General features: G+C 42.2%; 1 protein-coding gene across 2 annotated transcripts in view; it reads right to left on the bottom strand.

Annotated features, from left to right (window-relative positions):
- PLPP3 (phospholipid phosphatase 3) overlaps nucleotides 1–14,251 on the bottom strand; it is a 116,589-nt gene that overhangs the window by 47,547 nt on the left and 54,791 nt on the right. The window contains exons 2-4 of one of the 2 annotated variants that reach the window (XM_089656568.1): nucleotides 13,826–13,983; nucleotides 7,190–7,470; nucleotides 1,250–1,307 (exon numbers count right to left, since the gene is read on the bottom strand). In XM_089656568.1, the coding sequence (XP_089512694.1) occupies nucleotides 1,250–1,307; nucleotides 7,190–7,470; nucleotides 13,826–13,983 (497 nt within the window). The remainder of the gene's footprint in view (nucleotides 1–1,249; nucleotides 1,308–7,189; nucleotides 7,471–13,825; nucleotides 13,984–14,251) is intronic. The other variant, XM_089656569.1, reaches the window with a different exon arrangement.

Below are 14,251 nucleotides of genomic sequence, written 5' to 3'. Positions count from 1 at the left end.
CAAAATATATAAAAGAAATAAAATATAATAATAAAAATATATATTAAAATAAAAAATAAGAATAATAAACATACTACTATTACTAATAAAAATAACAACAAAATATATAAAAGAAATAAAATATAATAATAAATATATTAAAATAAATACATAAATAATAAGTAATAAATATAATAATAATACTACTGCTACTACTACTACTAATAATATTAGTAATAATAACAAAATATATAAAATAAAATATAATAATAAAAAATATATATTAAAATAAATAATATATAAATAATAATAATATTATTAATAACAACAACAATAACAAAATATATTAAATATAAATAAAAGGTTCAACTGTTGTAAGTTAAAGAGAAGCTGGCTGACAAAGTCAGAGAATCTTCAGTGACCTCACATTGCTCCACTGCAGTTTAGGGAATAATGCTCGGTCACCAAGCTGCCCTCAGCCTTTGATTGGGCAGGAAAGGAGAAGCAGTTCATTGATTGGCAGCACTTGACAGAGCTCTGATTGGCTCAGAGTTTGGCCGTTCCCCCTCCCAGTAGAAGTGCTGCTGTGCAGATTATTTCAGGAGTCTGATACCGGGAAAGTTTCAGGCATTTAGGCTAAGCCTTTTGTATATGGGTGGCCAAGGGGTAGAAAGAAGACATTTGAGCTGTGAATTTACCACCCCCCACCGCATCACTGCCCGCCATGTTAGTACACATTCCGGTTGCTGTTAAAATTAGGCCACCTTGTTGGTTTTTGGCAGACAGATCCGCCATCAAACATGACCGTTCAAGTGCATTGGACCATGTCTCGACTGATCTGCAACAGTGCACAATACACTCACACATACAGACGGTAAAGAGGCAACATATCACCATGCCTCTGAAGAGCGATCCACCACAGATCACTTTCCAGAAGGGAGGCAAAGGTGTAAACGAAGCCTTATGCAGGCCATAGACGGTTCGTTTATCGGCAAAATTTTCGCCCGAAAGAATAATCAGCCAATATTTGCACCGTTAGTGGGGCAATGTCGTCGGACGATTTTCTTTTATTGATCATGCAGGAAAATGTACGAAAACCGACCGATTTGGTGGCAACAGAAAGACCGATTTTTCGTTTTTCAGCTGAAAATTCGGCCGATAAATGAACCGTCTATGGCCGGCATTATTCTGGATCATTTTCTCAATGAACACACAACTGGGACAGTTAAAGCCACAAATATTGATTTATATTGAAAGAATCAGAACTTACCACCAGATACAGCATGGTGTACATGGAGAAGGAGGCGTGGCCGGAGAAGAACGACTTCCTGCAAAATGAAAGGTAAATACAATAAAATATGACAATCTAATGTACTCTTCATCGTATGTTTGAGCAACAACTGACTCACTCCTTATCAGCTCATAAATCGATCGATGTGCACGGACTATGACCGATGCGGGGCCGCCGCACATCAATGGAACCCAATGAGAGTTAAAAAAAAAGATAAAGGGAGAGATACCTGTACATCCAGTGGTATAACAGTAGCTATAGCAACCCAAGCAGTTATTATGGGGCCCGGGGGTGGAAGGGGCCCTATTAGGGAGGTTGTTAAAGCAGCATTCCAGCCAAAACCCAACTACTCCTAAAAATGTCCCCTTCCCCCTTCAAGCACCTATTGTGACTAACCAAGTCAATATAGATATATATACTTACCTATTTTCAGACTGCTCTGGTCCAGTCACATTATCCGACTCCCCTCTGTAAACCAGCAGCAGCTGCAGGGGAGAGGAGGGAGCGGACGACAATGCATGGGCTATAGAAGCCTATGGGTGATGTCACTGTTTCCAGGCATTGCCAGACTATTTTCAGGATGCTCTGGTCCAGTCACATGACCTGGCTCCCCTCTGTAAACCAGCTGCAGCTGCAGGGGAGAGGAGGGAGCGGACAACAATGGATGGGCTATAGAAGCCTATGGTTGATGTCACTGTTTCCAGGCATTGCCAGCCTATTTTCAGACCTCTCCAGTCCGGTTACATGATCCGGCTCCCCTCTGTAAGCCAGCAGCTGCTGCAGGGGAGAGGAGGGAGCGCCGACAATGGAAGGGACATAGAAGCCTATGGGTGATGTCACTGTTTCCAGGCACAGCCTATTTTCAGGCTCCTCTGGTACAGTCACATGATCCAGCTTACCTCTGTAAGCCAGCAGCAGCTGCAGGGAGAGCCTACAATGGCTGAGCCCAGAAGCTTATGGCTGATTTCACTGTTCCCAGGCATTGCCAGCCTATTTTCAGGCCGCTCAGGTCCGGTCACATGACCTGGCTCTCCTCTGTAAGCCAGCAGCTGCTGCAGGGGAGAGGAGGGAGCGCCGACAATGGAAGGGCCATAGAAGCCTGTGGGTGATATCACTGTTCCCAGGCATTGCCAGCCTATTTTCAGGCCGCTCAGGTCTGGTCACATGACCTCTCTCCCTCTGTAAGCCAGCAGCTGCTGCAGGGGAGAGGAGGGAGCGCCGACAATGGAAGGGCCATAGAAGCCTGTGGGTGATGTCACTGTTCCCAGGCATTACTAGCCATTGCCAAGCGTTCTCTCCTCTCCCTTGCAGCCGGCACTGGCTGACACAAGGGAGATCATGTGACCGGACTGTGAAATCATTTTGCCCATTTCATCAGGAAATACGCTTAGCGATCCGGTGGGCACCCAATCAAGTGACCGCTGTGGCAGCCAATCACAGTGATCGGGAACCTCCCACTTAAAGGGGCTCCGGAAGGCAGCAGGAAGGGGTTAAGGACATGGGGTTGTAGAGAGATTGTGTGCAACACTAACGGCACCCACAGGGAGAGCCTTGCACTTTATATATATTTATCTACTTATTTGGATATGATGATCACTTTGCACTTTATAATTATATTCTTCTATTAATACATTCTGCCTTGTTTTAGCGCTGCACCTATTTTATTGAGATTTAAGTATTACAAGCTCCATATGAAAAATGTGAAATGTCAGAAATCTAATTTAATGTACTTTTCAGCATATGTTTGAGCAACAACTAACTCACTCCTTATCAGTTCATAAATCAATCTTCATGCATGGACTTTGCACCAGCCCAGGGCGGCCCGTGCATTGATGACAGTGGAAAACACGACTAGGGGAAGGGGAGCCATAAGAGAGGCTGGTAAATCCAGTGGCATAATAAACGCCTTAGGCAGAAATCTGATTTAAAGGTCTGCTTTAAGGAGTAGGTGTGAAGGCCGACACGTTGGAGAGGTTGACCATACACTCACCTGCCACTTTGTAAGGTACACCTTATATCCCCCACACCATGACACCACCACCACCAGTCTGAACCGTTGATACAAGGCACGATGGATCCACCACACCGTGACACCACCACCACCAGCCTGAATCCTTGATACAAGGTAGGATGGATCCACCACACCATGACACCACCACTACCAGCCTGAACCGTTGGTACAAGGCAGGATGGATCCACTGCACCATGACAACACCAGCCTGAACCGTTGATACAAGGCAGGATGGATCCACCACACCATGACACCACCACTACCACCAGCCTGAACCATTGATACAAGGCAGGATGGATCCCCCACACCATGACACCACCACCCCCAGCCTGAACCCTTGATACAAGGCAGGATGGATCCCCCACACCATGAAACCACCACCCCCAGCCTGAACTCTTGATACAAGGTACCATGGATCCACCACACCATGACACCACCACCACCAGCCTGAACCCTTGATACAAGGCACAATGGACCACCACACCATGACACCACCACCACCAGCCTGAACCCTTGATACAAGGCAGGATGGATCCACCACTCCATGACAACACCAGCACCAGCCTGAACTGTTGATACAAGGCACGATGGATCCACCACACCATGACACCACCAGCACCAGCCTGAACCGTTGATACAAGGCAGGATGGATCCACCACACCATGACAACACCACTACCAGCCTGAACCATTGATACAAGGCAGGATGGGTCCACCACACCACGGCACCACCAGCACCGGCCTGAACCATTGATACAAGGCAGGATGGATCCACCACTCCATGACAAATCCAAGAACCAGCATGAACCGTTGATACAAGGCAGGATGGATCCACCACACCGTGGCACCACCAGCACCAGCCTGAACCATGGATACAAGGCAGGATGGATACACCACACCGTGACACCACCACCAACAGTCTGAACCGTTGATACAAGGCAGGATGGATACACCCCACCGTGACACCACCAGCACCAGCCTGAACCCTTGATACAAGGCAGGATGGATCCACCACACCATGGCACCACCAGCACCAGCCTGAACCGTTGATACAAGGCAGGATGGATCCACCACACCATGACAACACCACCACCAGCCTGAACCGTTGATACAAGGCAGGATGGATCCACCACACCATGACAACACCATCACCAGCATGAACTGTTTATAGGATGGATCCATGCTTTCATGTTGTTTACACCAAATTCTAACCCTACCATTTGAATGTCACAACAACCAGTCTGCCCATTCTCCTCTGACCTCTTACACCAACAAGGCATTTTCCTCCACACATCTGCCGCTCACTGGATATTTTCTCTTTGTCTGACCATTCTCTGTAAACCCTAGAGATGGTTGTGCGTGAAAATCCCAGTAGATCAGCACTTTACTTAGACCAGCTTGTCTGGCACCAACAACCATGCCACATACAAAGTCACTTAAATTCCCTTTCTTCCCCACTCTGATGCTCAGTTTGAACTTCAGCAAGTCGTCTTCACCACGTCAACATGCCTAAATGCATTGAGTTTCTGCCATGTGATTGGCTGATGAGCAATCTGTGTTACCAAGCAGGTGCAATAAAGTGGCCAGTGAGTGTATTCTCCAAGGATATTGTAACACTTGAAACACAACTCCAGACTAAAAACAAAGATTTCTCATACAGCGGTGCCCTTACTGCAAGGGTCAACTATTCATTTTTGTCCTCCGATCCTCCATGCACAAGACCAATCCCTGTGGTTCCTCAACCCCCCCCCCCTCTCCCCCCCATGGTCTAACGATCTTGTGTGGTGGACTGTTCCTGACATCATCAATCTCGGAGACCTGCTCTGAACATGAGGACTTCATGGGGAGACGTCATCAAGCCCATAGACCTGCTCTGAACATGAGGACTTCATGGGGAGAGGTCATCAAGCCCATAGACCTGCTCTGAACATGAGGACTTCATGGGGAGAGGTCATCAAGCCCATAGACCTGCTCTGAACATGAGGACTTCATGGGGAGACGTCATCAAGCCCGTAGACCTGCTCCAGACATGAGGACATCAGGAACAGTCCACTGTTGGATCGAGAAGGGGGGGGGCACCATTTTCAAGTGGAGCTGAGGATCGGGTAAATATGAGCTTTCTCCAGTCCCCTAGACAAAAAATGAGCAGTTGACCTCTGCAGTGCAGGCACAGCCCGACTGCATGGGAAAACTTTTGATTACCCAGAGTTGGGCTTTAAGGGCTTAAGTTCAGCACTTCCAATACAGGTGTTTTTCTCAAAATGAAAAAGAAATGTAGAAAAGGTTAGGGTGTCATAGAATGGCATGGTATGAATCCAGCAGGTTTTAATTTTACATGAAAACAATAAATTCAACGTATTTCAGGGGCTTACACATCCTTCATCGGGGCTTAAAACGCCGGCAGCGATTAAAGAATAAAAAATTGTCTTGGAATCTCTTTGCGAATAAAATCATAGTATGTATTTTTCAGCTGTTTTGGGTCACCAGTCAGGCAGTTTTTTTTCCCAACACATTGGCTCTGTTCTGTTCTCATCTACAAGGAAAGCCTTCTGGGCTGATATTAGTTCCATTTCATGCCCATCCTTTCTGCATTTCTCAGACTGTTTTGGAGACCCTCAAAGATGCCCTCTGAATTTTGATGTCAAGCCCTGTGCTTTTTTTAATTTTCTGGTCTTTCACTCAACTAACACGTTTTCCATTCAATATCAGAATGTTCAATTCCCAAAATGCATTAACTTTAAATTATAATTAAAAAAAGGACCTTTGGATGGATATCACTTTCCAAGGATTCACTAACTGTTGGCATAGGGCAGCCATTCTCAACCAGGGTTCCTCCAGAGGTCTCTAGGGGTTCATTGAGTTATCTGATGGTGCCTACATTGTTTCATGTCCAGTGCCCCTTGGCAGAGTCAACGGCATGACACCAATGCTCTTTAGGGTGATCTCACCCTCTAAGGAGGGTATTGGTCACACTGACCACCAATGTAAGTGGTCTTCTTCCCACTAACCCCTGATGATTTAATTCTAGTAACCGGACAATTATTTCAAGGGTTCCCGTGGAGTAAAAAAGATTGATAACGTCTGGACTAGAGGCTTTCTCACAACCCCATCAACAGGTTGGTATAGGGCAGCCATTCTCAACCAGGGTTCCTCCAAAGGTTTCTAGGGGTTCATTGAGCTGTGGCTGATAGACCTCTTAACTGATGGTGTCTACATTGTTTCATGTCCAGTGCCCCTTGGCAGAGCCAACGGCATGACACCAATGCTCTTTAGGATGATCTCACCCTCTGTAAGGAGGGTATTGGTCACACTGACCACCAATGCAAGTGGTCTTCTTCCCACTAACCCCTGATGATTTAATTCTAGTAACCGGACAATTATTTTGAGGGTTCCTGTGGAGTAAAAACGTTGATAACATCTGGACTAGAGGCTTTCTCACAACCCCATCAACAGGTTGGTATAGGGCAGCCATTCTCAACCAGGGTTCCTCCAAAGGTTTCTAGGGGTTCATTGAGCCGTGGCTGATTGACCTCTTAACTGATGGTGTCTACATTGTTTCATGTCCAGTGCCCTTTGGCAGAGCCAATGGCATGACACCAATGATCTTTAGGATGATCTCACCCTCTGTAAGGAGGGTATTGGTCACACTGACCACCAATGTAGGCGGTCTTCTTCCCACTAACCCCTGATGATTTAACTCTACTGACCTGACAATTATTTCAAGGGTTCCAGTGGAGTAAAAAGGTTGAGAATGTCTGGACTAGAGGCTTTCTCACAACCCCATCAACAGGTTCCAGGATAACCCACTCCCCCCCCCAATTCTTTATAGTACTAGTCTTTGGTTCTTTTTCAATTCAGTTTTCCTTATACAATAAAACACTAAAAAAAATAATATTTTAGACATCCTACCTTGCTTCCATGACTTTATTCGGTGATCCTATACATGTGTAATTTTGAATGTATCCCAAGGAACAGTTGATCTTTGTAAAATCCGGATTGCAGACCGCCAGGAAGTGGGGTCGCAGGCGGCCAATGGAAACCTTGGCAATGTCCGTGAAGGACTGACTGATGGCGCATCCGAAGATAAAACAGCCAACCTGTTTGTACAAAGCAGCCACGTAGGGATTCTGGATGAAGGAATAGGACCGCTCCTTCAGGTAGTAGATGCGGAAGAACTCTCCGACTATGATCTGTGAAGACAAGGAGCTGTGTGGGTTATGGGTGCAATGCAACCCAACAGACACAAACATGGTGAGCTTAAAGTGTACCTGTTGCAAACACAGTTAGGCCGCCATTTTATTTTCTTACTAGTGCCAGCATACAGATAGACAGCCAATGAATTCACTAGAAAAAACATCTTTATACCTCCATGTATGTCTTTTATAAACTATTGGGATGTTAAAGGTTGCTCATTTCCACTCAACACCATCCCAAACCTGCTCGCAGATTTCTTAAAAAGGCCAACGTTGGTACAGAAGACTTGGACCCTTAGACTTCACGTCAATTGACCGTAAAATGGTGATAACACTGGCTAAACTGACTGGTTTCTAGTGATTCTGAAGGTCCCCAGTATGGCTGGCTAGACTATGTGAAAGCCCCAAGCACACTTTAAATAAATATGTGAGAAGAAAACACTACAACATGTAACATACACAGCACTAAAGCTTAGATTATCGATAGTGAAAAGGTTGGGAAGGACCACTTGCAGGGGGCAAAAATGGGGCTCTGTCAGGAGCTCTGCCAAAAACAAGACCCAATAAATGTGGTGTAGTTGATGGAATGTTCTTAAGTGGATGATGGCTGAATTCACATTGGTGTCCTAGTCCCAGTTGTTTCTTCACACGTTAACCTCAGGTAGGGCAGCCCATCCAAATCAATGGGCTGGCAACACATCAAAATGTCCAAAAAAAAAAAGGAAATTCATCATATTTGGTAATGCTCCAAGGCTTTACTGCAACAAGGTGCCAACGCACTAATGCACCCCACCAAAAAGGCCCTCAGCCTTAGGTATTTAATGGTTATTTATGCACTGCTGCGTTGTATTTTTTATTTTACTATTTCTTGCCTGTTTTTTTTTTTGTTACTGCAAAAAAAAAAAACCAAAAATAATAATAGTCTAATTTCTTGGCACATAAACAGGTTGAGGCATTTATATAAACCTCAAGAGCCATTTAAAACCAATTTCACCCTTAAAAAAATACAAAAACCCATATTTTTTGCTTTCCCATTGACCTGATTAATTTGGGATGATTGGCAAAATTTTACCAAAATTATTATTATTATTATTAATATTATTATACAGGATTTATACAGAGCCAACAGTTTGCTCAGCGCTTTACAAAATGAAGGTAGACATTACAGTTACAATACGATTTGGTACAAGAGGAAACAGAGGGCCCGGCTCGTTAGAGCTTACAATCAAAATCTCCTAATTTTGCATTTAAATTTTAACCAGGGGCAGACTGACAACTCATGGGGCCCCTGGGCAATAGGTGATCATGGGGCCCCCAGGCAATAGGGGATCATGGGGCCCCTGTGTCCTTGTCCACACTCAAAGCACACCCAAAAAACCCTATAAAAGATAGCAGGGGCATTTCATGGGGCCCCCTACTGACCCCGGGCCCTCGGGCAGTGCTCGAATGGTCAGTCCGCCCCTGACTTTAACCAACTTAAAATGCTCAGTTTTGCCCACCCCTTGTAACAAACTAATGATTTTTAGTACCTATAGATCCCATTCAATGTCTAATGTTAAAGGTCCATCATTTTAAGAAACTTTTTTTGTACACCCAAACTCCAATGCATTTCTGGTCATTGGCAAAATTTTGCCAAAATCTCCTGATTTTTCTTTAAAATTTTAGAGAAAATTAAAATTCTCATTTTTGCTTACCCTTTGTCAAAAAGTATTGGTCTCCAATGTTATGGATCCCATATAATGCTTAATGTTACAGGCTAAAAATTTTAGGGAAATTTCTTTATTTTTTTTTCACTTATTTTTGGGAATGTGAAACATTTTTTTCCAAGTGTATTACCGAATGAATGTGCATTGGAACTCCATGACTTTATTACAACAAGGTGCCAACGCATTATTGCACCCCACCAAAAAGGTCCTTAGTCTCAGGTATGTAATGGTTATTTATGCACTGCTGCGTTATCTTTTTATTTTACTATTTCTTACCTATTTTTTTTTGTTACTGCAAAAAAACAAAAATAATAAATTAGTCTAATGAGGAGCTGTTTCTTGGCACATAAACAGGTTGAGGAGTTTATATAAACCTCAAGAACCATTTAAAACCCATTTCACCCTTAAAAAACACAAAAACCCATATTTTTTGCTTTCCCATTGACCTGATTAATTTGGGATGATTGGCAAAATTTTGCCAAAATTATTATTATCGTTAGAGCTTACAATCAAAATCTCAATATTTTTCATTTAAACGCTCGGTTTTGCTCACCCCTTGTAACAAACTAATGATTTTTAGTACCTATAGATCCCATTCAATGTTTAATGTTAAAGGTCCATCATTTTTTGTACACTTAAACTCCAATGCATTTCTGGTCATTGACAAAATTTTGCCAAAATCTCCTGATTTTTCTTTAAAATGTTAGAGAAAATTTAAATTCTCAGTTTTGCCTACCTTTGTCAAAAAGTAATGATCTCCAATGGCTATGGGTCCCATGTAATGCTTAATGTTACAGGCTGAAAAATTTTGGGAAATTTCTTTATTTTTTTTTCACTTATTTTTGGGGATGTGAAACATTTTTTTCCAAGCGTATTACCGAATGAATGTGCATTGGAGCTCCATGACTTTACTGCAACAAGGTGCCAACGCATTAATGCACCCCACCAAAAAGGCCCTTAGTCTCAGCACTTCTGCATTATCTTTTTATTTTACTATTTCTTACCTATTTTTTTTTGTTACTGCAAAAAAAACCCCCAAAAATAATAAATTAGTCTAATGAGGAGCTGTTTCTTGGCACATAAACAGGTTGAGGAGTTTATAAAAAACTTCAAGAGCCATTTAAAACCCATTTCACCCTTAAAAAACACAAAAACCCATATTTTTTGCTTTCCCATTGACCTGATTAATTTGGGATGATTGGCAAAATTTTGCCAAAATTATTATTATCGTTAGAGCTTACAATCAAAATCTCAAGATTTTTCATTTAAACACTCGGTTTTGCTCACCCCTTGTAACAAACTAATGATTTTTAGTACCTATAGATCCCATTCAATGTTTAATGTTAAAGGTCCATCATTTTAAGAAACTTTTTTTGTACACCCAAACTCCAATGCATTTCTGGTCATTGACAAAATTTTGCCAAAATCTCCTGATTTTTCTTTAAAATGTTAGAGAAAATAAAAATTTTCAGTTTTGCCTACCTTTGTCAAAAAGTAATGATCTCCAAGGACTATGGATCCCATGTGATGCTTAATGTTACAGGCTGAAAAATTTTGGGAAATTTCTTTTTTTTTTTTTCGTTTATTTTGGGAATGTGAAACTTTTTTTTTTCATGTTTACTTGCATTGGTGCCACAGCGTGTAAGCTACAGCCATAAAGAACTATAATTGTGGCTTGTCGAGTTATGAGAAAATGGCTCTTTTCCAGAAGAAAGAAGAGACTTGGTTTGTCTTCATAAAATTATAGGTGCCCAAACCGGAAAAAAAAATACAGACATTTCTCCTAATTTTGCCTGGGGACAGAATCGGTGAGAACACCACACTGCGGTACCATGTCCATCGCTGAGAAAAAAAAAATGTTATTTTTTGGGGGAAATGAAGCCTGGAGGACGGCCATCCTCCTTTATTTGTTTATCTGTCAGTCCCCATCTTTCCTCTCTATCTGACACTGGCTCTGTTGGTGGTCCCAGGGATGGACCAGATGTAGCAACTTGTAAATTGGGGAATTAAGTCTCTGCCAATTAACCGCTGAGGTGTGTTTCCATTTTGCAAGGAAAACATGATGGACCAAATAACAGCCGTACCTCTTGTGTTCAACAGCAAGGAGCAACCTGACCTCTCACACATGGCATTAGTGATGGGGGTGTAATTGGTAACAATTTTAGGTACAACTTTGTATCTTATTTCCCATCACTACTGGAGAAGGGTAAGAAGATAACTAATTCAATTATTTCTGTGTTTCAATGTTTGTTCAAGTTCAAATGGCCGATTTTTTTTTTTGTAAAGGGTTAGTTTTACACTTGACTAAATGAGCTTCAGGGGAACACTCACATAACCTACTCCCTGTAAGTGTGTATTTGAAATTCATAAGAATAAAAATGCCTTAATTGCTTAATTAATGGAGTCATTCTTAGATGTCTTTGAATGCCCTAATATGAGATAAGATATTTATTTTTTATTATTTTTACAACATATTTTCTATCTAAATTTTTTTTCCTTTTTCTATTTATTTCTTGGATTTATTTTCATATTGTTTATTATTATTATTTATAATATTAATTTGGGTATATGTGTATTTATATTATATTTATTTTTTATCATTATTATTTTTATTATTATTATTGTTTTATTTTTTTTATTAATTATGTTATTTTTCAGTTTTATAAGTTTTGTATTATAATTTTTTGTATTGTATTATTTTTATTTGATTTTTTTATTATTTATAACATAATTTATGTGTTTTTATTTATATTTATTTTATTTATATTATTTGTATTATTTACTATATAATTTGTATTATTAATTATTTTATTGTAATTATTATGTTATATTCTTATTCTTCTTATTATTAAGAGGTGTTAGGAACTCCACTGAGAGCAAAAAAAGTTCCTTAACTGTCCTGAGGCTACTGTGGGTGGTTTCTACATATTTAGAGGCAAGGTCTAGATGGGGCCAACCCATAAGTGGACATGATAGCCGGTCCCCACTTATTTACAGACAGGGACTTTTCAGGACCAGACTGTAAAGCAAGCACATTACATTTTAGAATCAGTGTCTGACCATGACCAGCCCAGAAAATGGGTGTGAGGGGCAGCCCCCACATGTTTACAGGTGGAATGTAGGCTGGACCAACCTATATAGTGGACATTATGTGCGGTTCCTACATATATAGAGTCAGGTCAGGCAGAGTCAGGACCAGGCTATAAAATGGGCACATTTTATAAGCAGGGTCTGGCTTACCCAAAACCAAAAAGTAGGTGCAATGGGCATATTTAGAGGTGGAATCTAAGCTGGACCAACCTATAAAATAGACATGATGGGCAGTCCCTATATATTTAGAGACAAGGTCTAGGTGGAGCCAACCCATAAAGTTGACATGACAGGCAGTCCCCACATATTTAGAGGCACGGCCTTGTCGGGACCAAACTATAAAATGAGCACAAGGGGAAGCGGGGCCTGGTCATGACTAACCCAAAAAAGTGTGATGGGCATATTTAGAGGTGGAGTCTAAGCTGAACCAACCCATAAAACAGACATGATGGGCAGTCCCTATATAATTAGAGACAAGGTCTAGGTGGAGCCAACCCATAAAGTTGACATGAAGGACAGTCCTCACATATTTAGAGGCACGGCCTTGTCGGGACCAAACTATAAAATGAGCACATGGGGAAGAGGGGCCTGGTAATGACTAACCCAAAAAATGTGATGGGCATATTTAGAGGTGGAGTCTAAGCTGGACCAACCCATAAAACAGACATGATGGGCAGTCCCTATATATTTAGAGACAAGGTCTAGGTGGAACCAACCCATAAAGTTGGCATGATGGACAGTCCCCACATATATAGAGGCACGGCCTTGTCGGGGACCAAACTATAAAATGAGCACATGGGGAAGCGAGGCCTGGTCATGACTAACCCAAAAAGTGTGATGGCCAAATTTAGAGGTGGAGTCTAAGCTGGACCAACCCATAAAACAAAAATGATGGGCAGTCCCTATATATTTAGAGACAAGGTCTAGGTGGAACCAACCCATAAAGTTGGCATGATGGACAGTCCCCACATATTTAGAGGCACAGCCTTGTCGGGACCAAACTATAAAATGGGGAAGCGGGGCCTGGTCATGACTAACCCAAAAAGTGTGATGGGCATATTTAGAGGTGGAGTCTAAGCTGGACCAACCCAAAAAACAGACATGATGGGCAGTCCCTATATATTTAGAGACAAGGTCAAGGTGGAGCCAGCCCATAAAGTTGACATGATTGACGGTCCCCACATATTTAGAGGCATGGCCTTGTCGGGACCAAACTATAAAATGGGGAAGCGGGGCCTGGTCATGACTGACCCAAAAAGTGTGATGGGCATATTTAGAGGCGAGATCTAGGCTGGACCACCCTGTAAAGTGGGCACATTTGGGACTTCCCCATCTGGTGGATTTCACAATGTCCTGGGATATGAGAACATAATGTTGGTAAACATGGACTGTTTTACATTTAATTACAGGTCTAGGAAGTGGCACCATATAAAAATCTTCCCAATTTCTGCCCCAGCAGGTTCCCTTTTGCGGTCGGAATGAGAAGAACATCCTGTAAAAGGCAAAAGAAGACAGAAGAGAAGGATTTGTAGTGATTGGCAGCTTGAGACACTTACAGCGAGGACGGAAATTAAAATGCCGACAGCGGATAGCACAGCATCATTAATTGTCTCTCCCGGTTTGATGGGGTACTTGATGCTTTCATCGTCACAGTAAAACCCCCGTTCATACGGCCGGATTTGATTAGATTCAATTATCAGGAAAGGCAGGGCAGCTAGCGAAAGAGCAAGAGAGAGAGAGAGACAAAACAAAGAGATCGTCAATGTGATGATGCAGGCGAAACATTACACGCAACAAGGTAGCGCAACGGCACGAGCTGTCTGGGCCAACGCAACATCTGCTTCAGGCGGAACTCAGGTCCATCTCCTTATGAAAGGAGACTCTCCTTCTCTAAGCTGGCAAACATTTAGGCACTCTTTTCGTTTTGGATGGAGTGGAGGAGGGTTAGAACCCCTGTCAGGGTTATATTGTTGTCTGTACCC

Source organism: Staurois parvus, unplaced genomic scaffold (genome assembly GCF_062004578.1).
Source record: "Staurois parvus isolate SC_StPar_1 unplaced genomic scaffold, SC_StPar_1.0 ptg000917l, whole genome shotgun sequence".
Classification (NCBI taxonomy): domain Eukaryota; kingdom Metazoa; phylum Chordata; class Amphibia; order Anura; family Ranidae; genus Staurois; species Staurois parvus.
The sequence above is the reverse complement of the archived record's forward strand: the minus strand, read 5'-3'. Positions and strand labels throughout refer to the sequence as shown.